We start from the raw sequence: 22870 nt of genomic DNA, 5'->3' as shown, positions 1-22870 counted from the left end.
CGTGACTTGACAACTCGATCTTGGTCCATGTGCAACCCTCTATCAACCACAGCACGCACCATCATTATTACATCAACACTTTTTCCAGGTGTATAGTTTGCATGACTGCCACCTGTCGCACCATATTATACATCGATACTGTCAGCAACATCGATGCATCTAGTATCACCGACAATTCCTACCTTTTTTGCAATTAGCCCATGCAGTGCCATACAATTGTCCGTCGGTAGTGTCGCAAACACCCCCAACATCGTTATTCTACCGAGGTAGGTCATCCTCGCAACTGCCTATTCATACAAGGGGAATGTACGATGGGTGGCTAGGACCTAGACACGGTCAACCACGGCGGAAGGAGATGAATATAGATATCAACATCAAGGTGCATGTCAAGATGAAGATGAAAACAATGAGGAGTCGCCAACCCAAATTGTTCGACGGAACACTAGGCGTACTTGAAGCCCACCCGGTTGTGGCACAACTCTGGGATGCCGACGATTATGTTATTTGTAATTTTTCTCTCAAATGCTTCATTATTTAGTTTTTTAAATTTTAATTTGCGCTATAATAAATGTTTCCACCCACAATGCACTTGTTCCACTTTCATTGACACCAAATTTTATACTTTATTTTGCATAAAAAATGTACACTTATTTACAATCTACACAACAAATTTATTAAACTGGTTTGCTTTGTACCATATCGTATGGTGAGTTCGAATCATTATTTTCAATTCTATTACTTTTTCATTTAAGTTTTCTCCGTCCATTTGTTAATTACAATATTTTCAAAAAGCAATGATTTGTTCACAAGATATGAGAAAAGATTAAAATTTTTTATTTCATATTGTAATATATATTACTTCAATAATTAATATTAACTTACAATTTCCAGAAAAAATTAATGAATAAACAAATATATTGAATTTATATGGTTTTTGGTATGTTTGCTTTTTTGTGTTTACCAATGAATGAGTTAGGATTCTAATTAGCTCTTCTACTTGATGTTTCCTCCAGGTGCGAACATGTTGGCTTAGTATGACTTGGGTTCCTATAGTAACTGCATAATCTCGGCGTGTCTCTCTGCTCACAAATATCCATATTGTCTCGTACCTGAGTTGATTTCAACCGACCTTTTGGCTTGCGTCACAAGTTAATATTTGGTACCAACTCGAAAGGAGTGTGCGAGGTAGGCGGCCACATGCTTTCATCCGGCATAGGTGGAAATTCAGATTCCCAAACATTATATGTGTTGTAGTTTGTAAACTTTGTCAACGTAAGTCATGCAATCTACACATATCGAGGCACATGCCATAATTGCATGCGCGCATTGATAGTGAAGTGCTTGAAATCTCCTACAATCGCAAGTCATTTGTCTCAGGTCTACATGATACGCTCCCCCAATAACTCATTCATTTGGGTCCATGGAACTTCGTAACCCGAAATATTTGATTTGGACGCGAGTGAAACATTAAAGACTTTGAGGTCACTCTTTCTGTATTTTCCCCAATATCTTTCAACACTGACTCACACCTAGACCTGTTCGGGTGGCGCGACCCGAAGGCCCGCCCGAAATGTGAGAAGGTTTAGGCAAAAATATAGACCCGAAAGATGGGCTTGGATAAAAAAATAAGGCCCGTTTAAAAAATAGGCTGGGCCTCGGGTAAGACATTTTTGGCTCAGGCCCGGCCTGGCCCTGCTATAATTCACTAAAGGATAAAAAATATTTACTTTTTTTGTTTTTTAATATTATTTTCTTGTTGTTTTCTCCCTATTTTGCTACCATTTTACTATTATGTTGCTACTGTTTTGTTGTTCTATTGTTAATTTTGTTATTATTTTAGAGGCATTTTATTGTTAAGTTGCATCCATCTTAGTGTTATTTAAGTATACATATTTTTTAAAATTTATTTTCAATTTATTGGAAAATATTTATTTTGATGTATTATATATTTTTTAAAATTATTTAAAAATTAATATGGGCGAGCCGAGTCGAGCCCGGGTTTTAGCATTTTTATCCGGGTCGCGCTTGGGTAAAAATTTAGGCCCATGTTTTAGCCCAGGCCTGGCAAATAGGCCTAAATTTTTAGTTGAGCCCAACCCAGCCCGGCCCATTCACACCTTTACTCACACTAAACGTGACTACCTTTTATTTGTCCCTCGTATTTCTCAGCCCACTTTGGAAACAAGGCTACTAGTCGAAAATTCATTTTTTTTAACACCGAGGTTACCGACAAATCATGTGTCCCCTTCAGTACGAAATTAATGCATTCTACTGGATTCATTGTTATGTGCCCCTATCGTAGTCCTCCATCATACGATTGCATCCACTGTTCATTGGGTATCCTATTGAGGTATGTCGCACCCTCTCGGTTTATAGCCAGTAATTTCTCCAATATTTTATGGAATCAATGTTGGATGAGCTTATACCCTGTCGACGACAATCAATATTATACTCAAGAAACGCGACCCAATGTATATGTTAAATTGTAATATAGAAAATACTATGTATAACGTACCATGTTAGTGACATGTCTCCGCTTCGCATTCTTATTGTATCGACCCATGTAGTTGAACCCTATATGACATAAATAATACCTATGGTGTGCACAATCTTAGAGGCTTGAACGTCGGTCAATTGTAGCCTGTAATTTGGGGGCTGTGTTAAAAATGATGCATGTATCGGGTTACGGCATAACATGCCTTCTCAAGTTAGTTAAAAAGACATCTCAATCATCTTCAATTCTTCAAGCATTATTCAAAAGCTATTTGCAATATTTTTTTATTACCATCTGATGCAACGGCCAACAACAATCGATGCTGGTATCTCCTGTACATGAATGTACCATCAATTTGTACAAGTGGCTTACAGTACTAGAATGCATAACTGCATTGCTTGAAAGTCCAGAAAAACGATGAAAAAGACTTTTTCTAAAGACCAAGTGATCGCGATAATATACAGGCTTCGTTTGCAAGTCAGTTACGGAACTTGCTACGTACCGCTCTAGTACTTGACACCATTACCACAAATCATTATAGGATTTCTCCCACCCGCTATGTATCTTCTCCAACGCCTTCTATTTTTTCAATCATGCATTGTGGTAGGACACGATGTAATCAAACTAGCTATGAATGTGTGCAATCAAAACTAGGACCGGAATCCTAAGACTCGCTTTCACCATGGGTAATATAAAGTCAGATATCATGTCTAAATCCAATTTCGGATGATCGTAAAAGTATAATGACTAAATTTCTAATTTAAAAAAGTACAAAAGCTTAAGGTATATTTTAATTTTTTGTATTTTATTTGCTGAGCTTGAAATATGGTAAATTAAAGGGTAAATTAAACTGTTGGTCAAAATAGAACCGTTCTTATTTTGATCTCTCTAAAATTTTTCAATTTAGTCATTCTAATTAAGATAATTGTTCAATTGATCATTGTTAAAAATTTTATTAATCCATTAATGTATTTTCGACATGACATTTTTTTGACTTTTGATTAAAGTTACGGGTTTCTATATAATTAGTCAAAAACATTTTTTTTGCACCATAAGAACCATCAATCCTTATCATCACCCATCTCCTACTCCATCTCTATCGCTCATCAGTTCATTGCCCCTGCACCATAAGAACCACTTTACACGATTGCTTGTCCAACATTAGTGATGCAATTATTCGACACTCAGTTGAGTTTACCATAGATTTTATGTGTTGGCTTTTGTATTTTGTTGCATGACCTGCCTTGTGTTTCAAATGATATATTGCCTTGTTATATGCAGCTTCAATATCCTAGTGTTGATATATACCGGGAAGAAAAGTACCTTATACTTGTAGTTCAAGAGCTAGTGTCTAGAGTTCTATGGGAAGGGCGATTTGTTTTTGGACCGCGCAAGTAGGAAACCCAAGGATTTTACTGAAAATAGTAGATTCACGAGGAATGAAACAAACCTAAAGAGCTTGCTACAAACTATGTTAATGAGGGTCGGGCACTCACTTCCAAATTACAAGACAAGCATCTAAAGACAAATGAGTTTTGGGCATTAGTGGAATTCAAAGGAATGCAGTTTGTGGGAAAGCCTATGAAAAACAAGCAGCTTGTTGAGAGTGATGTCACTGTAGAAGCTCATTTGACTCATACCTTTGACAATAGTAGTGTAATGACGATTCCCTTCTTGGTGTCACTGAAAACATGTTAAAAATTTTGGGAAAGCGTTAAAGATCAAAACATCTATAGGTATACATTTCTCTATTGTTGTATGTTGTGCCTATCTATTGTGGCTCTAAGTGGCCTATAATCAGTGTTTAAAACAAAGAAAACTTTGGATATCCACTGCTAACTACTTCTCAAATTGTTTCGATGATTCATTATCGAAACCTAGTAATGTCAGAGTAAGGAGTTGGCACAAGAAATGTCAAAAGGATCTGTATAAGATCTATGAGCTGATCGCTGAAAAAAGAATGTAGATTTCTGAAACAAATGCATGCTCTATATAAATAAGGTAACTCTCCTTGCATGCAAGCATCAACTGTCATAAAAGCTGATTGTTGCATTGCATTGAGCTCCATAAAGAAATAGTTCTGCAATTATATGTTTGCAGAACTTATAACTCTAATTTAAGGATTATTTAAAACATTTTATATTTTTATTTTTGAACTTAAGAAAAAAAATTCACTAATTATATGTTTTTTTCTATAAATTTCATTTTAATAAGCGTTAAACTGCTGCTTAATGAGGAAAATAGGTACCCTAAACCTTAAACCTTAAATAAAAAAGTTGTGATGTACAACATCATAAACCAAGGATTGGAAGAAAGAAAAGACACTGCGAATGATACTTGCATCCATTTCTTAAATTCATCGGATAACTACATCACCCATGTTGGAGAAACAGTCGTGTAAGGTTGTTCTGATGATGTGGTGGTGACAGAATGAGGAGTGATGGAGATGGGGGAGCAAGGGATGGGCGACAATGAATATTGATGGTTCTTATGGTAAGTGTTGGCGGTAAGGATTGGTGGTTCTTATGTTGCAAATAGAAAAAATGTTCTGGAAAAATTATAGAGAGGTCCTTAGCTTTAGTCAAAATTTTAAAAATGCCACGTCAAAGATTCATTAGTGGATTAACAGAAATTTTAACGATAATGACCAATTCGGACAATTCTCTTAATTAGAATATGATAAATTGACAAAAAAATTTAAAGTGACCAAAATAGGAACGATGTTATTTTAGAATGACTTGTGGTGTAGTTTACCCTAAATTAAATTGCTTTAAATATTTTTCTTTCTTTGGTCTTTAGATTCTTTAATGGCTGGCACTTTAGCTTCCTATGACTTTGGTATACTACCGAACATATTTTTCATCATCTCCTTATTTAGAAGGCTTTTCTCAAGTACCTTTAATCTATTGGTAATGTTGATGAAATGATCGAACATCTCCTTTCTTAACTTTGAATAGCTCATAATCTAATGTGAGATTAATATTTAATTATGTGACTCCATTTGTTCCTTTATGTGCGACCTCAAGTTTGCTCCACATTTCCTTTGCATTATCACACATAAATACTTTATTGTACTCTTTTGGACCAAGAGCTCAAAAATTGAAAATCAATGGCCTTGCAGTTTAATTGAATTTTCTTTATGTCTTCTTCATCCCACTCATCTTCTTCTTTGTTGACAATTTTTCCATCTACTCTCTTCCTAGGGATGAATGGATCATTGGTGATGACTTTCCAAACTTCATAATCATTGGCTTGGAAAAACAAATTCATTCTTGTTCTTCAATATGATAAATTTGCTTCATTGAAGAGCGGAGGCCTTATGTTAGCTTGTCTTTCTCCCAACATTGTGGAGTTTTGCTTAGATACCATCAAACACGCCTCCTTCAAGGTAAAAGACTTCTTGATGATGATTTTCCATGATTCTTGTCTCTTGATAATTAAATCGTCTTCAGAAGTCTAGCTTTGATACTATTGTAATGTTTATATTTATATTTATTATATAATATATGCATTTTATAACAATAACAAGTTAAAGTGTTTTTTAAAAAAATGTTAAAAGTGGGATAGCATTTCTCACTAGAGTTGTTTGTTCTTTAATTGTTATTGAATGCTCTAGTTAAAAAACTCGTATTTGTTCATTGCCAAAAAGCAATTCATGCAAAAGAATGATTGAGGTGCAGTTACACCAAAACCAAGAGAAACCACATTGCACTGGAGGTTATCGGACATCTAAAGGAGTTCTCAATCTCATCGCTATAGTAATTAAATTCATCGCCACTATTGTTTTTAATTTCATCATGATAGTAATTAAAAAACAATGACGACAACGAGATTAATTATTGTAACAGTAAGATTAAAATCAATAATAAGATATGTGTTTTGACGCAAAGGCAGCAATGGCGATGGGAGAAAAAGAAAAATGACCATTGAAGACATTAATATAAAGAAACATTATTGAATTCTTTTTATATGTATTTTTAATAATATTAATTATTTTTGTGTTTTTATAAATTTATTTAAATATTTTAACTAACCAATTACATAATTTATAAATATATTTATTATATTAAATAACTTAATATTTTACAAACGAAAATAACTAAATAAAATTTAAAATATTATAAAATAATAAATAAAACTAAAATAAACAAAAACTAATAAATAGAAAAAAATTGACAAAAGGGATAAAATAATAATTTCATTATTCGTTCGGGGTGAGATTTGGTAATTAGACCCTTCCCCCTTCAGTTGAAAACCAATGACCCAATAAGAAATAATCCCACCGGTGATCCTAACCTAAAACATACTACAAACATATTTCAGTGCGTTTAATTTATAAAATAGGGTAGAAAAGAGTTATATTCCAACGCACCAAGGGCACCATTAATGCTATTGTTGTATTAAAATTTTTATATATTTTTTTATTTTCTTATTATAAAAATTTTCAATGTTTAGAATATTTTTATATATATTTTTGCAAAAAAAAAAGTCAATCGGTTTTTTAATATCATTGAACTAAATCGAATAATGAAATGTGATTTTAAATACCGATGAGAAGCAAAAATAAATTAAATTTCAAGTACTACTTCAAGGGCAAAAAAGGGCGGAATCCTGCGCCTTTTTACAAATTACAAGCGACCGGTTCACATTTCAAAGTGACTGGACTACGGGCATCGGCCCAATGATTAGTAGCTAAATGATTGAACAACTTTTTGGAGGTTGAGGCTCTAATTTCAGTGGCTCTCCTCAACCCAAAACCACCAAATCAGGCTCATATGGTACAGATTTTTTTTTTCGTATTCTCTTTGTTGGTTCTATGGTATTATTTAAAATTTAAATTTGCGTTCCGCACAAAACAAAGAAGCTTCATTATTATATTTGAATAAATACATGTTTTAGAACAAAAATTAGACTATTGAAACTTCATGAGCTAAACAAATAATTATGATGTTAAGTATAAAAAATAAAAATATGTAATATGAATATCATTAGATTTGTAAAAATATATAAATGACTTTAATAATATAATATAAAATATATATCTATTAAAAAATATTTGGTACAGAATCACGCTTCATAAACTACTATTCATAACAAAGTTATTGTTTAAAACAACATTAGTATGGAAATTAAAAGCAAACATCGCCCATCTTGATATTTCCTTGTTGATTTGCAATCTCAATCTCGACTCTTCCTCCTCATAGGAAACATTTCTAAGCCTCCTGATATCCTTTAAAGGCCTATGTCTTCAATCGAGCTTATCCTACTTTTACCAATCATTCTCACCAACTAACCGCTCTTCTTAATATGAATGAGAGCTTCACTTATTTAGAAGTTTGATTTTCTTTTTAATTTATATTGAGATTATATGTATTAAGAGAATTTAAGTTATATCTTTTGATATACTATAACTTGTAAGTGTTTTTCTTGATTAATTCAATGCTTTAATATTTTGGGAAAAGAAAAATATACTGGGCAAAATACCAAAAAAAGCCCTATTTTTTAAAATTTACCGAAATGGGCCCGTCATTTTATTATTTACCGAAATGGGTCATTTTCCCCAAAATCGCGTCCACGTCAGCGCGATGTCAGGGGACGTGTCAGCAAATCGCGTCTACGTCAGCGCGCTTTGCTTACGTGGACACAAATCGCACCTACGAGGACGTGATTTTCTAACACATCAGCAAAACACGCTGACGTCCACGCGATTTGCTGACACGTCCCTTGACATCGCGCTGACGTGGACGCGATTTTGGGAAAAATGGCCCATTCCAGTAAATAATAAAATACCGGGCCTATTTCGGTAAATTTTAAAAAATAGGGCTTTTATGTGTAATTTGCCCCCTTTTTTTGGTATTTTCCCCTTAATAATACATATTAATGTAATATTGAAGAGTTAATTGATGAAAAAAAATAAATGCAACAAGTACAAAAAAGATTCAAAATTATTACCAACAAGATTTGAACCAAGTTACTAAGGGAAAAGAGCAAGCATCTTAACCAACTAAGCTAAACTAATTAATTGACATATTATAAAAATATTGTTATTATCTTAATTATATTACTTACGTCTGAATGATTTATCGGACCTATTCCATACACGTGTCAAATCAGAAAAAATAATACAACAATTATGTAAAAAAAATCCGGTGTTTACTTCAAATAAATAAGGAAAATAATGATTTGAATGTTTCAAAATTCAATTTTAAACCGAAAAAATCAAAATTTAGAGGCAAAAAAGGATCTTTTTCGACGAAAAATGCGGCAAACTGCCTTCGACAATTTGTCAACGCGTAGATCTCGAAAAGTTATTCGAAATAAAAAAAAATCGTCTCAATCGGACAACCGAGCCAAAAGTTATGGCCTTTCAAAGTTTTCCAAGCTAAAAAATATAAATTGTTCATGAATTATTGCTTCCACGTCAGCAAATCGCACTTACATGGACGTGATTTGTTGCCACGTAAGTAATCGCGCTGACGTGGACGCGATTTGCTGACACATCCCCTGACATCGCGCTGACGTGGACGTGATTTCGGAGAAAATGGCCCATTCCGGTAAATAATAAAATACCGGGCGCATTTTGATAAATTTTTAAAAAATAGGGCTTTTATGTATGATTTGGCCAAATATACTTAATATAATATCGTATTAATAATTAAAATCTTGATATGTTTTGATAATTTGTATTCTTTTTATCATGCATGTAATTGATGCAAAAAAAAAAAAAAAAGAAGAAGAAGACAAAATTGATGAGAAATCTAATGTATAATTACTCATTTTAGGTCTATCAATAATCAGAATATATGAACACAACTATGGTCTTCATAGATACTTTGAAATTAGTAGGTGGCCTGGGATTACTAAATTATCTTATATTCTCACTTACCTGTTTTGCTTTGATTTCTATATTTTCCTTCATTATTTTAAACCAAAATCCAAATACTCAACATAAAGTCTTCTCAAGTAACCATCAAAACCCTATATTATATAAAACATTTTTAAAAATAATAAAAAATAATCAATGTTGACAATAAGGTGTTACTTAAAACAGAAATTTTGATTCTTTGAATATTTAAGTTCAAACTCTATTATTGCAATTGTGATGTGTGAATTTTAATTTTATCGCGTGTTTATGTTATGAATTTTTTTATTCGTTATATTTTGTACTGATTTAAATTTATATTATTATTTACCATTGTAAATATATAATATTTGAAATATTAAAAAGAAAAAGAAGAAGAAAGAAAGTCAATCTTCAACGGCGAGAATTAACAGGTAGCTACAATGTCTATTCTTCAGAAAGAATAAAAAAGAGAACACTAGTGAGGTGACGCAAAATTCTTTTTAATAATTCAACGGTTTATTTTTCTAAATTGTTTTTCATTTGACTCTTCTAGAATCAAGAAATATTACACAAATTTCAACGTTGAGAATTAATATTTTAATCCAGACATTAAAAAGTAATAAGTAAATAAAGAATTAATTAAATTATTATATGAATATGATCTAAATATATAATATGTTACTATGTTATTGATGTCACTAAAAAATACACGTAATACATTTATAAAAATCAATAGTAAAATTGAGACAATAAAATTATGATTTATTTAGGTTTAAATTTTATTATACATGTAACTTTTTTTGTAAATTTTATATAAAAAATATTTTCAAAATAATATTTGTTGATTTATGAAAATAACATGTTTTTGATGATTTTAGAATTGAATTTGGATTTAATTGGGTATTAAATAAAAAATATTAATATAAATAATATAAAATATTTTAAGTATAGTAAAATACACATATTATGGACACAATCGGTATAAGTTTTAATGTGAATCCATGAAACGCTTAAAAAGAATATATTAACCGTTTATGATTGTCAAACTTATTACACGTGATTAAATCAAATATAAACAGGCCACCTTCAAATTAGAAAAGAAAAAACATCTTTATTACAAAATTCCCAAAGGTAAAATAAGAGATATATATGGTCGATAGGGAGAGAGAGGGATTGGATTGTTAAAATTATTTACAAAGCTATCAGATGATATTCGATTGTTGTACGCCTATAACATATGGCTCGTTACTTACATTTTCTTAATTTCTAGCTCTACAAGTCTCTTTGAGTAGATTCTATTAGCGTAGTTATCTCAATACATTTATCCTTTTACTAAAGATATCGGTAATAATTTTATGACTAACAAATCCAAATTCAATTAATTAATTTATAAATTTATAATGTTGTAATTTTATAATAAAATACTTACTATATGGAATTTAAATCATTTATTAAATTGATATCTTTAAATTTTTAAAAATATAATTTCACTTCTTTAAAGATTAATTTCATTCAATAGAATATGAGTAATAGGTTTTATGTAAAATTTAGCCATTTTATGGAAATACTATCTTAACAAAAATCTATGGTTTTTATTTCTTTTATCAAGATCATTTATATTTAATAAAAGTAATTAATAATCTTTCTTTTATGAAATACATCTAGTTTTATTTTAAAATCCGAGATAAAGAATTAATTTAGCAAAATTTTTTTATAGTTTTGACTATTGTTATTATAAGTGAAAACTATTATAAAAGAGTTAAAAGCAAAATATTAAAAAAAAGTTCTAAAACTAACTTGACTACTAAAGTAAAATATTGCTAAAATAGTTATTATAGACAAGGCTAACTATATTAGTTACTGACTCTTTTGGTTGATTTAAATAAATATGCTGATTTGTTTTCAAAATTAAGGATATCTGCTGAATTTTTTTTTATATTTACTGATATATATATTATTTTTAGAGAGAGTAAGTGAAAATGCGTCCTGTAGGGGTGCGTCTTCACTGAAAACGCATCTTACAAGGCATGCCCTTTAATATGTATTATAGGACGCAGTTTCACTAAAATTAATAGATTTGCTTCTTTGCTCAGATGGTTAAATGTTGGTACTTTTGTCTTTTAGTCTCGGGTTCAATTATTCTCTTTCACATTTTCAAGCTTTTTTTTAACTAGTATTTTTAACATGTTAGCTCTTTTGATTAGATGATCAGATAATTGCAATTTCATCTTTGAGTTCTAGGTTCAATTTTTCTTATAAGCATTTTAATATGTATTTTTTTATTTCATGTTGTTTCAAGCTCTTTTTTAATTTTTAATTATGTTTATAATTAATAAATATATTGTTTTCAAAATTTTTATTAATAGTATATATTTTAGTGTTTGAATTAATATTTTATCTTTTAATTGTAATCTTGATTTTGGTTATATAATTTAATCATCTTTAAAATCCTTAATTTAATCATCTTTAAAATCCTCAATCAAATTGATTCAATCTGCTGTCTTTGAACATGGTATAAAAAAATCGACTGAATCAATTGAATTATATGTTAAGTGGAGGTCTACGCGAGGTTCTTTTAGAAAATTTTACCTGAAAACAACACGTGTCAGACACGTATATACTGATTGTAGAAACTGCACGCCCTACATTGTAGACAAAACCACCCCAAATATTGTTATCAAATTTGTATTTTATTTTTTTATCAAAAAAAAAATTGTATTTTATTTCGTATAAATTATTTCTCATTTTTATTTTTGCAAGTTTTATTTATATTTTATTTTCATAATAATTTTTAATTAAGAAAACTCTAATTTATTTTAAATTAAATTAAATTAAATTAATATTTTATAAAATTCTACTTAATGATACAAATATATTTTTATGATAATTTTACATGTACCAATTGAAAAAATTTCCTCAAAAGTTGTAAAATTTAAAAGGAACGATGGCTTATTTACACTCTTCAAATTTTAAAAAAATATTTTAGCTCTAGATTTAATTTATTCTTTTGTTTCTTTTAACCCTTAAATTTTCGTTATTTGTCAAATCACTTAAAATGGATTGAATAGTTAATATCTATTAATTTTGTTGACATAACATACACGTGCATTGCCACGTAGATATTATGTCAATAATTAATTACTTTTTAAAATATAAAAATTATAAAATTATATATTTTAATTTTTAAAATAAATGCAAAGTTAACATGCGTTTCATTCATTTTGAATAATATAAATTTAAAAGTTATATGAAAAATTAAATAAAGGGATGAAAATATTTTTTTTGTTTATAAAATTAAAGTAGCAAATAAGAGTAAAAAAGGGTAATGAAATCCTGTACCAAGCGAAAAAGGGCTAGCGCTCTAAATTAAGTATTTAACGTTACAAAAAGAGGGGGAAAAAATAAATAAATAAAGGAAAGAGATAAAAATGGCTCTCCTAACATATCTCTCTTTCATCTTCTTCTCCATCTTTCTTCATAACCCAACGACTGCTCAACGTTGTCCAACTTCATGCCCCGGCAGCGAACTCGAACTGAAGTTCCCTTTCGGGCGGAACCCTAATGGCAACCAAAACGGTAGTTGCAGCTATCCCGGTTTCGGTCTTTCATGCAGCAGGGCGACGGGAGAACCGATACTTAAACTTCCGGAATCCGGCGAATTCTCCGTCAGGTACATCGATTACGAAGCACAACAGATATGGATTGACGACCCAGATTCCTGTCTCCCGAAACGGATGCTGGAGAATTTTAATTTATCGGGAACTCCTTTCGGTACTGAATTCTGGTATACCCTCACCTTCTTCAATTGCTCCACTAGTGACGTAACTCAAAAGGGGTTAAGGTCGATTTCATGCCTTAGCGATTCGAATTATTCCGTCTTGGTTTCCACGATGATCTCTACTGTGGATTCCGCCGAGAGTTTACCGTCAACGTGTCAGGCTATAAAGGCGGTCACTATTCCGTTTGTTTTGGACGGAATCCGGTTAGGTTGGAATGAACCGAACTGTAGATCGTGTGTTGAACGGCGAGGGGATTGTGGCTTCACTGATAGAAATAGTCTGGAAACTGGGTGCTTTAATCTGCCAAGCCAAGGTATGTTAATGGATTAAAAACTGAGTAGAGCAAATTAATTGTGTCAAGAAATTTAATTCTAAATAGTGATTGAAACAAAGCGTTTTAGAATACTTGATTTTACGTGGATCAAAGTAAAAAAAGTTAATGGAGTCAACTGGTATGAAGGCTCCCACGCCATCCGGGTTGGAACCGGTTAAATTAGAAATAGGCTGGTATATTGATCTACAGTAAGAGAGAGAGTAGTTTCCCTTGAGATAAAAAAAACTTCGGATTTTATGTTTTTTTTTAACATATTTTTATTTTTATAATTTTTAATAAATTATTTAAATTGAAATTGGACCTCCGATTCAATTGAGAATTGATAATTTGATCAATTTAATTATCAATTAAGTTCTAAAAGCCATATTATATATACCCAATTGGAGAAAAATAAAAGGAAAGCAAAATCTTATTTAAATTATAAAATATCCTCTCTTTTTCTTTTATTATGTTTTGCTAGAATTCTTTTTAGAGTTAGCTCTGTGATTCTTTTAATAATCACGTTTTATAATAATATAACAGTTAAATTTATTGTAGAACTAATTTTTAATCTTTTATTTTTACTCTCTATAGTAATTTTTTATTTATGACACCGATACTCAAAAAGTACATTTGCTTTCTAGCTCTTCTCTTAATTTTTTGTGAAATTATATTTTAAGTCAAATAAAAATAATAAATTTTAATTAATATATTATTTAAATAAAATATTTAAATCGTAAAACAAAGAGCTATTGGTAATAATCTTTAATAAAAGAAATCAATTCTTAAGTTTTATCAAATATATTGAAAAAAAATTTTAAATTTGATCTAAATCTTAAATACTGCTATGTATGTATAGTAGTCTCCTTTTATAAGAGTAAATATAAATCCTTTCAAATAATTAAAATTCCATATTAAATCTGTTGTTAAAATGTCATGGTTGCTTGGTCAATATTTTGATACAGATTGAAACTTAAATTTTAAACTTATTTGGCCTACAATTTAAAAGAAAAAATTTATTTTAACGCTTTATTTAATTTTTGCTACTTTTAATTTTTAAATTTGTGTTATTTATCAAATCACCTCAAAATGGATGAAAAATTAAATTTTTTAACTTTGTTGATATAACACGTGGATGTCACGTCAACAATTAATTAATCATTTAAATTTTAAATCTTTTTAAAATAAAATTATTAAAAATATATAAAATACTTTTAAATATTTTTAATTTTAAAATTAATTAATTACTAACATGACATACACGTGAACTGCCACAATGTTAACAAAGTTAATAAACATTAAGTTTTTCATCCATTTTAGGTGATTTAACAAAAAATTATAAATTCTAGGACTCTGTGAAAAATTAAATAGAGGCTAAAATGAATTTTTTTTATAAAATTGGAGGATGAAATAAATTATTATGTTTTTTTTTGTTTCCTTTATATTTTCCCACTGAAATTGATTTCACATTGCAGGCGGAGGATTGCCAAGGGGTGCCAAGTATGGAATCATCATAGGAGCTGGAATCCCAGGACTCTTATGCCTAATCGGGCTCGTTGCATTCGCTGGAAGCCGAATGAGACACAGGCGACATCAACGAAACCTCCGCAACATCGAATTTTCCACATCAGTTTCCCCATCGGTGGCCATTGTCATGTCGGGACTTGACGGACAAACGATCGAATCCTACCCTAAAACTAAGCTTGGCGACAGTGGCCGTCTTCCCAAGCCTAATGATAACACTTGCCCCATATGCTTATCAGAGTACCAGCCTAAGGAAACATTAAGGACTATACCAGAGTGTAACCATTACTTTCATGCAGATTGCATAGATGAGTGGCTAAAGATGAATGGTTCTTGCCCTTTGTGTCGTAATTCACCCAGCGGATCAGCACCGATTACCCCATCTATATCTTCCTCTGGCTCTTCATCATCGTCGTCACAATTATCACCATGAACAAATTTTATTAAAAATATACCAGCTCCTGTGTATAAATACATATACCCGTGAGGATGTCAGTTTTGTGATGTTATTACAATGTGTTTTAATGGATTTGGTTATTAGATAGGAAAAGGGGGAAAAAATACATTTTGGGCTCCAAATTGTTTATTCATACTTCATCAAAGTCATCATACTATTCCGTTTAATATATGAATAGTTTCATCCATATAATCAAATTAACCAAATTTGAGGTCAAAACTATAAAATCAATAATTTTATCCCATACAAATACTTGATCATGTGTTTGTACTCCTATAATTATTAAAGAGTTTATGTTTGGTACAAGGATTTCAATCAAGGAATTCATTTGGAAAGAGATTTTAAAATTTTAAATTGAATTTTATTTTCCTTTTTTATAAAAAATAAAATTCCCAAATTTTGAAATTTGAATGAGGAATATTAGAAATGACTCAAATTCTATTCTCAAATTCCAATTTCATAGGTGGAATGTGTAAAGTTCCTTGATATTTTATTAGGATATATAATATTTTTACACAATTATCTTTTTGGCTTAATTCAACAAGAGGCCCTTAAACTATGTCATTTGTTTAAGTTAGACATCTAAACATTTTTTTTGTCAAATCAGGTACCTAAACTTTCTTCTATAACTGAAGTTGGCCCCTACCATTACATTCCGTTAAAAAATAAGCCAGAGCTAATTAAAAAGTGCACACAACCATGTAATTAAAATCTAATTAAAGAAAAAATTTTAAATTATTATTAAATAAGATAAAAAATATTCCTCCCCGTCCCCCAAGTCAACATCGTAGTCATCCCTTTCCGTAAATAGGGAGCTCTCCAAAACTATTGACGATGTCATTTCCATCTCCCCAAACCAAAAAACTCATCCCCAGTTGTGAGAGCTGAGTCCTTCGTCAAATCAGCAAACCTTTCTTTGTAGGGCCAACTTTGGTTACGTTGTAATGTTTTTGTACCCGGTTCGACCCAAAAAAAACATTTAGGTACCTAACTCAAACAAAAGACATAGTTTAAGTGTCTCATGTTGAATTAAGCCTTATTTTTCACACTAAAAGTATTTATCGAACTTCATATTGTATTTTTTTCACACTAAAAACATTTACCCAAACAATATAACTATCATAATTATAATTGATAGTTTTTTAAATGAAGGGTAAACTACACCCAAGGTCACTAAACTATTAATAAGTTTATGTTTTGGTCACTTAACTTCAAAAAGTTACAAAATGGCCAGTGAACTATTCAAAAGTTTTCATTTAAGTCACCAGGATGTTAAAATTGTTGTTGTATGGCCTTCTTTGTTCACACCGCCTACACCAATCCTTCCTATTCTCTTCTACAATTCATTTTTTTTTCATGAAACAACTTTGAACTTCACATATTTACGAACCAAAATCCAAACAACTTTCTTCTCCAACATTAACCGTCAGATCGACTTATATCTAATGTATGTTCTACTCATCAATGGGTACTAATCCACTATACTGATCGTTGAATCGTCGCTTAGAACTCACTAGAAGAACTTTAAAAGAAAAAACTTAACAACCCAGTGAATTCAATAAAAACTTTTGAATAGTTCAGTGACTTAAATGAAAACTTTGAATAATGTAGTGACCAAAAAATAAATTTATTAATAGTTTAGTGACTTTGAGCATAGTTTATCATAAATATGAAATTTAAATACTAATATGTTAGTAATGTTGAAAATTTTGAAATTTCTCGTTTGAACGCAACTTTAGACTTTTGATAACAAAAAGATACTTTATAGGCTATTATTATGCTCTGTTTAAAATGAAGAATTGGTTGGTCTGTCGTTGATTTCGTCCCCATCTGACAAATCAAGGGACTTTGATGAAACTTTTATAATCTTTTTGGAAACTATCTAAACTAGTAAATTTCTCTCTACTTGATTATGATGATCTCTTACTTATTGTGTAACGGCCCAAATTTAAGGTTATCAGAATAATGGTTTCGTAACCACAAATCTGATTTAAAGAGAAATTATTATTAATTTTTTATGATTTATTGATTGTTTAGATATAAGTATTGATAAGAAATTTTATTGATTGCATGCCTAAATTGCCTATTAGGACTTAATTGCAAAAGTGGGTAAATATGAGTTTTAGATGATAAAGGATTTATTTGAAGTGCATAATCAAAGTAGAGGTCCTTAAATAGTAATTATACCATAAAATTTCCATGGACAAAAATAGGCACGCATAGATAAAAATAACTAAAGTTTTAATGAAGGGTATTTTAGTCATTGAATAATAAAAAGAATAAAAAGGGAAAAAGATGACAAAAATATCATCTTCTCCAAAAAGCTTGCTGCCAAAATTTGAAGGACACCATAGCTAGGATTTTCTCACTTTCTCAAGCTCATAGTAAGTGATTCCAAGCCCCGTTTTTAATGATCTTTACGTTTTTGAGATCCCGGTAGCTTAATTTAGCTTATTCTAGCAATAATTTAACCTAGGGTTTATATTTGGAAAAATAACCATAGGTGAAAAGTGTTTATTTTGATGTTTTAAGATATAATATGAAGCTAGAAATTATGTTAAACAACTTTTGCTAGTCGATTTTAAGCGAAAACGAGTAAAACTCCATAATCGGTAAAATACCTAATGTTCATAAGTAGATGTTAGAGTGAGAATTTGATGTTGTCATAGAAGAGAAAAATGTTCAGCATGTTGTAAAACATAAGAATAAGAGATGAAGTTTAATTTCCGAGCTTTGGGGCAAAAGTGTAATTATGTAAAAGTTTAGGGGCAAAATTGTAATTTTGCCAAAATTAGAGTTGAGGGCTTTTTTCATGAAAGTGAGTATTAAATAAGTTAAATTTGCTATTATAGATCAAGAAGAATGAAATTCGAGGTTAGATCGAGGAAAGAATAAGATTGAAGACTAAGTGATAGATTTGGCTATATTTGGTACTGAGGTAAGTTTACGGTAAATAAATGTAATATTTTAATAATTATTATTAATGTTGTTATTTCCAGCAATTATATATTTATTTCATGAATTTATCTAATGTTGACTCATGTATGAGATGATAGAGAATTAGTGATACAATCCCTGTTGAAACATTAGGAATGTACTGGATACAAATGTCATGACATTTGGGTAAAGAGATCCCATGTAAGACCATGTCTGGGACATGGCATTGGCATCCTTGAGATCATGAGAGGTCTCATGTAAGACCATGTTTGGGACATGGCATTGGCACTGAGACAAGAGGTCTCATGTAAGACCATGTCTGGGACATGGCGTTGGCACCGAGATGAGAGGTCCCCCGTAAGACCATGTCTGGGACATGACATGGGCACCGATATGAGAACTTCCATGTAAGACCATATCTGGGATATGACATTGGCAGTACATGAAACATCCCATGTAAGACCATGTCTGGGACATGGCTTTGGCATGTTACTATCAGAAAGAGACCCAAGTATCCTTATTGTTCCAATATGGCTCAACGGGCTAGTAAATAACTTATGTCCATGAAAGTTCAGTTAAAAGCATAAATGGCAAGTTCAAGTAAGTTATAAGAGTTAAGAGTATATTACGTTACCCATTGAGAATCAACATTTCAGCAAGAGAAAAGTAAGTCATAATTATGAGTTATCTAAGTATACAAGTAAATGAATGAGTAAGAGATTAAGTAAAGAGGAAATTAAAGATTATGTTACTTGGTATTATTTTTTGTGTTCAATGTTGCTATTTATTTACTTGTAAACTTACTAAGCATTATGCTTACTTTTTTTATTTTCTTTTTATATAGCATTATTAATCAAAATCGAGAATCCTAAAGACGTCAGAGATCGTCCACACTATCAACCATAACGACTCGGTATTTTATGATGAACTATGTTTGAACTATGACATGTATAGGGACTTACTTATTTTGAAAGTTGTATTATGATTTTGCTAAAGAATGATGTGTAAATATCTAATGATGAATGGTTGTCAAAATGGCTAAGTATGAAGGTGTTTGTTGTTATACATGTCTATGTGATAAATTATGCATAGAAATCATGAAAGAGTAATAAATTGCAAAGAAACAGATTTCAAACAGTAGCAGTGACGTGATTTTGAAAAATCACTTAGGATAGTATAAAATGAATTAGGGGGTGTATGATATATAGAATGAAATCTTGTTGAGTCTATTTTCATGGAAAAATAATGGTTTAGCAAAAGGAATTTTATATTTTGAGATATGTGAATTTTGGTGAGACAGGGTCAGAACTGTTTTTGGAGTCCCCTGTTCTGAGTTTATAAAATCACTAAATATTTTAAAAAATATTTATGAGTTGTAATTTATATGTATAGATTCCTTATTGAGTCTATTTTTTGTAGAAACAAGTGAGAACACCATATGAAAATCCTACAATGAGAAAACTTATTTTTAGTGGCAAAAGGTTAGGACAGTCAAGTGGTGAAATAGGGGAGACTTTAACTAATAAACTGTACTAATTGGCTAAACCAAAAATTTTGAAAAATTTATGGTAAGAAGATATATGAGTCTATTTTCAGGAAAAATTTATGGATTTAAATTTAAAGTTTGGTAGCTCGAGTTATAAATGATTTAGTGACTTCTGCGCGAGTGGACAGCTTTATCATAAATCGTGAGATAAATTTTATGCCCCGAACTAATAAGTTAAGTAAAGTAATGCCTCAAGCTCGACTCCGGCAACGGTCTCGAGTAAGGGGTTTTACATATTGAGTCCTTGTGGGATATGTGTTAGATTTTGGATGGAGCACCATGGTCCTTTGAAAACAACCTCTTACTGTTTCAAACATATAATAGTGACTTCTAAGCATAGAACTACATTTTTGACCAATGTGAATTTTAGGTTCGAGTGTATGATATTCTAATAAGTATGTTTCACGAATTGTGGTGGAACATCTTGGCAATTTCCTTGGACATTATGTGTCTTAAAACTTGAAGAATGTTAAAAGGATGGAAGCTTATGGTTAGTTCGAGGGCTGATATCATGTCTACGACCCAATGATCCCTTATTGGGGTCCTTGGGAATTTGTCCCCAACATTGTTAATGGCAAATCTTAAAATTAAATTTTGGGGGTTTAATTAAAATATTCAAAATTTTTAGGAGTTTAATGATAATTTTTTTCTAAAAATAGGGGGTTGAACTAAAATTTTTAAAAAATTTGTGAGATTAATGAAAATTTTCAAAAAATTCAAAAGAGTTCAATTAAAAATTTCAAAAAATATATATATATAATGAGAATTACAAAAAAAATTGGAAGCCTAATTAAAATTTTCAAAAGCGGAAACGTTGCTATGACTATTCCTTTAGTTCATGCTACTACTTTTATTGTCTATCTTACTACTTCCTCTTCTAGACATGTGGGTATTTTGGTTTCCCGTGCTACTACTATTCTTTTCTCGTTTTGTCTTGGTTATTGTTACACTTCATGACCCCGTTGATGATGTTGTTAGCCTATCCTTTGTTTTAAGTAATCTTAGGAATTAGGGCTGAATAAAAAAAAAGGGAAATAAAAAATTGACCCTAAACGAAGTTATTTAGACAATTTATAGAATACAAGTTAAAACCAATGATGTAACGCCCCAATATATAAGTCTCTAATTTTTGCATGTTTTGACATTGATTGCTTGTTTGCCTTAATGGCTAAGTGATTTGAGTGTGTTTGAGGAGCCTGGGTTCAAGTCTTGGTCTTGGCAAAATTTTTAATTTTTGCTCTTAAGTGAATCTGGACATAGGCAGGTAGGCCTTATAAATTTTATTGTTAGTTTTATGTTATAAAAGAGCTTGTGGTCTAGTGGTAAGGTGGTGTGTGAACTTTCCTTAAGTTCTGAGGTTCAAGTCTTGGGTTGCGCAATGGGGTATTTATTTTGTTGCATGAGCCGTGTAAGTGGCAGAGTTGGAGTGAAATACTGCAGAAGGAAATTTGAACTGGTCATGGAGGGAGTTGGGGAGGATTTGATGGATTAGGGATAAGGGGAGGGATTGTAGGAGAAAATCAAGGAGTTTGAGAGTGAGAGGGAAAGTGTATGCCGTTTAGGGGAGTTGAAGTCTTAGGAATTCGGTTAAAGGGGAAAGTTGGCATTTTCGATTCTTGGAAGAATTTTTTGGGGTAGCTTTTAGCCGAATTTGGTCCTTAGGTTCTAAGGATACTCGATTTGGGATCAGTTTCATGTGCTCCTATTCGTTTTTGGTGCCGACTTTTGGCAGATTTTGGGGAAGTACCTTTCGGGTTTGTCCTATGCTATTTTTTTTCTTCTTTTCTCATTTCCTGTCCTCTTTGCCGAATTCCCCCTTCTTTTTCTTTCCTTTTCTTTTCTCTACTGGTCGAACTTAAATTTTTTTCTTCTTTTCTCCTTTGGCCGAATGTCATCCTCTTTCCGTCCTTGATTTTCACCTTCTTTGATTTCTTTTCTTTGTTTGAGGGTTATCTTCATTTACTGGTTGTGGCTCAGTTGTTTATCACACCTCTCTGTAGGTTCAAACTCCTGAAGGATTAAGGAATACCAAGTGTTATCGAGTAATGAAACCTTCCTCTCTTCCCTCGTTTTAAGGCAGGTATGTGGGCTAACTTTCTAATTGTTGGCCGAATGTTTGTTTTTTTTTGTAAGTGGTCATGAAGGGGATTCAAACCTTCTGATTAAGCAATTTTGTTTAATAAATCTGGTTGTGATGCAGAAACCCATCTAAAGGATCATAGTCAACTTTCATTAGTGGTATAAGTGGGTTAAGTCACTGTTGTCGGTCGAGGTAAGCGTTTTGGTTTTAGGATATACAATAATGGAGATCAACCCTTTTCGTTGCGTCTAATGAAAACTCGTATGAATGCAGAATCTGGGTGGTTGTGGATCTTAGTGCGTTTTCACAAACAGGTGTGTAATCACCTCCACTCTCAACTGTAAAACGACAAAAGCTGAAAAGCCGTGAACACGGTGTTTGAGACCACACGGGCGTACAAGCGCTCGAGTGGTAAGTCCAATATACGATTCGTGGGAAAATTACTAAAATACCCTCGTTGGGTAAAATTACCGAAATACTCTCGATGGGTAAAATTACCAAAATATCCTCGAAGGATAAAATTATCGAAATACCCTCGATGGGTAAAATTACCAAAATACCCTCAAAGGGTCAAATTACAAAAATACCTCTAAAGGGTAAAATTACTGAAATACCCTTAATGAATAAAATTACCGAAATACCCTTGAAGGGTAAAATTACTGAAATACCCCTGAAGGGTAAAATGACCGTTATACCCCTAGGAGATGAAATGATTGTTAAGACCTTATGCTAAGTATGACCGTTTTGCTTTATGATAATTACATGACTGTTACTGAGTATGACATATTGCATACACGTATGATTTATGACATGACATACTGCATAGGGTTGAAATTCTGATATAGGGGAAGTGTATTGTTTTGGTGGCTTTGCCACAAATACCATTACTGGTAGCT

The 22870-nt window shown here is 31.4% G+C and overlaps 1 protein-coding gene across 1 annotated transcript; it reads left to right on the top strand.

Annotated features, from left to right (window-relative positions):
- Positions 1–12730: 12730 nt before the first annotated feature.
- Positions 12731–15580, top strand: LOC105788218 (RING-H2 finger protein ATL20). The gene is made up of 2 exons (XM_012614995.2): positions 12731–13430; positions 14906–15580. Exons 1-2 carry the CDS (start codon positions 12767–12769, stop codon positions 15385–15387), a joined length of 1146 nt encoding a protein of 381 aa, XP_012470449.1. The 5' UTR covers positions 12731–12766; the 3' UTR covers positions 15388–15580.
- The last annotated feature ends 7290 nt before the right edge of the window (positions 15581–22870 follow it).

Source organism: Gossypium raimondii, chromosome 2 (assembly GCF_025698545.1).
Source record: "Gossypium raimondii isolate GPD5lz chromosome 2, ASM2569854v1, whole genome shotgun sequence".
Taxonomy (NCBI): Eukaryota; Viridiplantae; Streptophyta; class Magnoliopsida; order Malvales; family Malvaceae; genus Gossypium; species Gossypium raimondii.
The sequence above is the reverse complement of the archived record's forward strand: the minus strand, read 5'-3'. Positions and strand labels throughout refer to the sequence as shown.

Coding starts and splice junctions, on each gene's coding strand:
- LOC105788218 (XM_012614995.2), top strand. CDS start 12,767: ATGGCTCTCCTAACATATCTCTCTTTCATCTTCTTCTCCATCTTTCTT. Junction 13,431..14,905: donor CTTTAATCTGCCAAGCCAAG/GTATGTTAATGG, acceptor TTCACATTGCAG/GCGGAGGATTGCCAAGGGGT.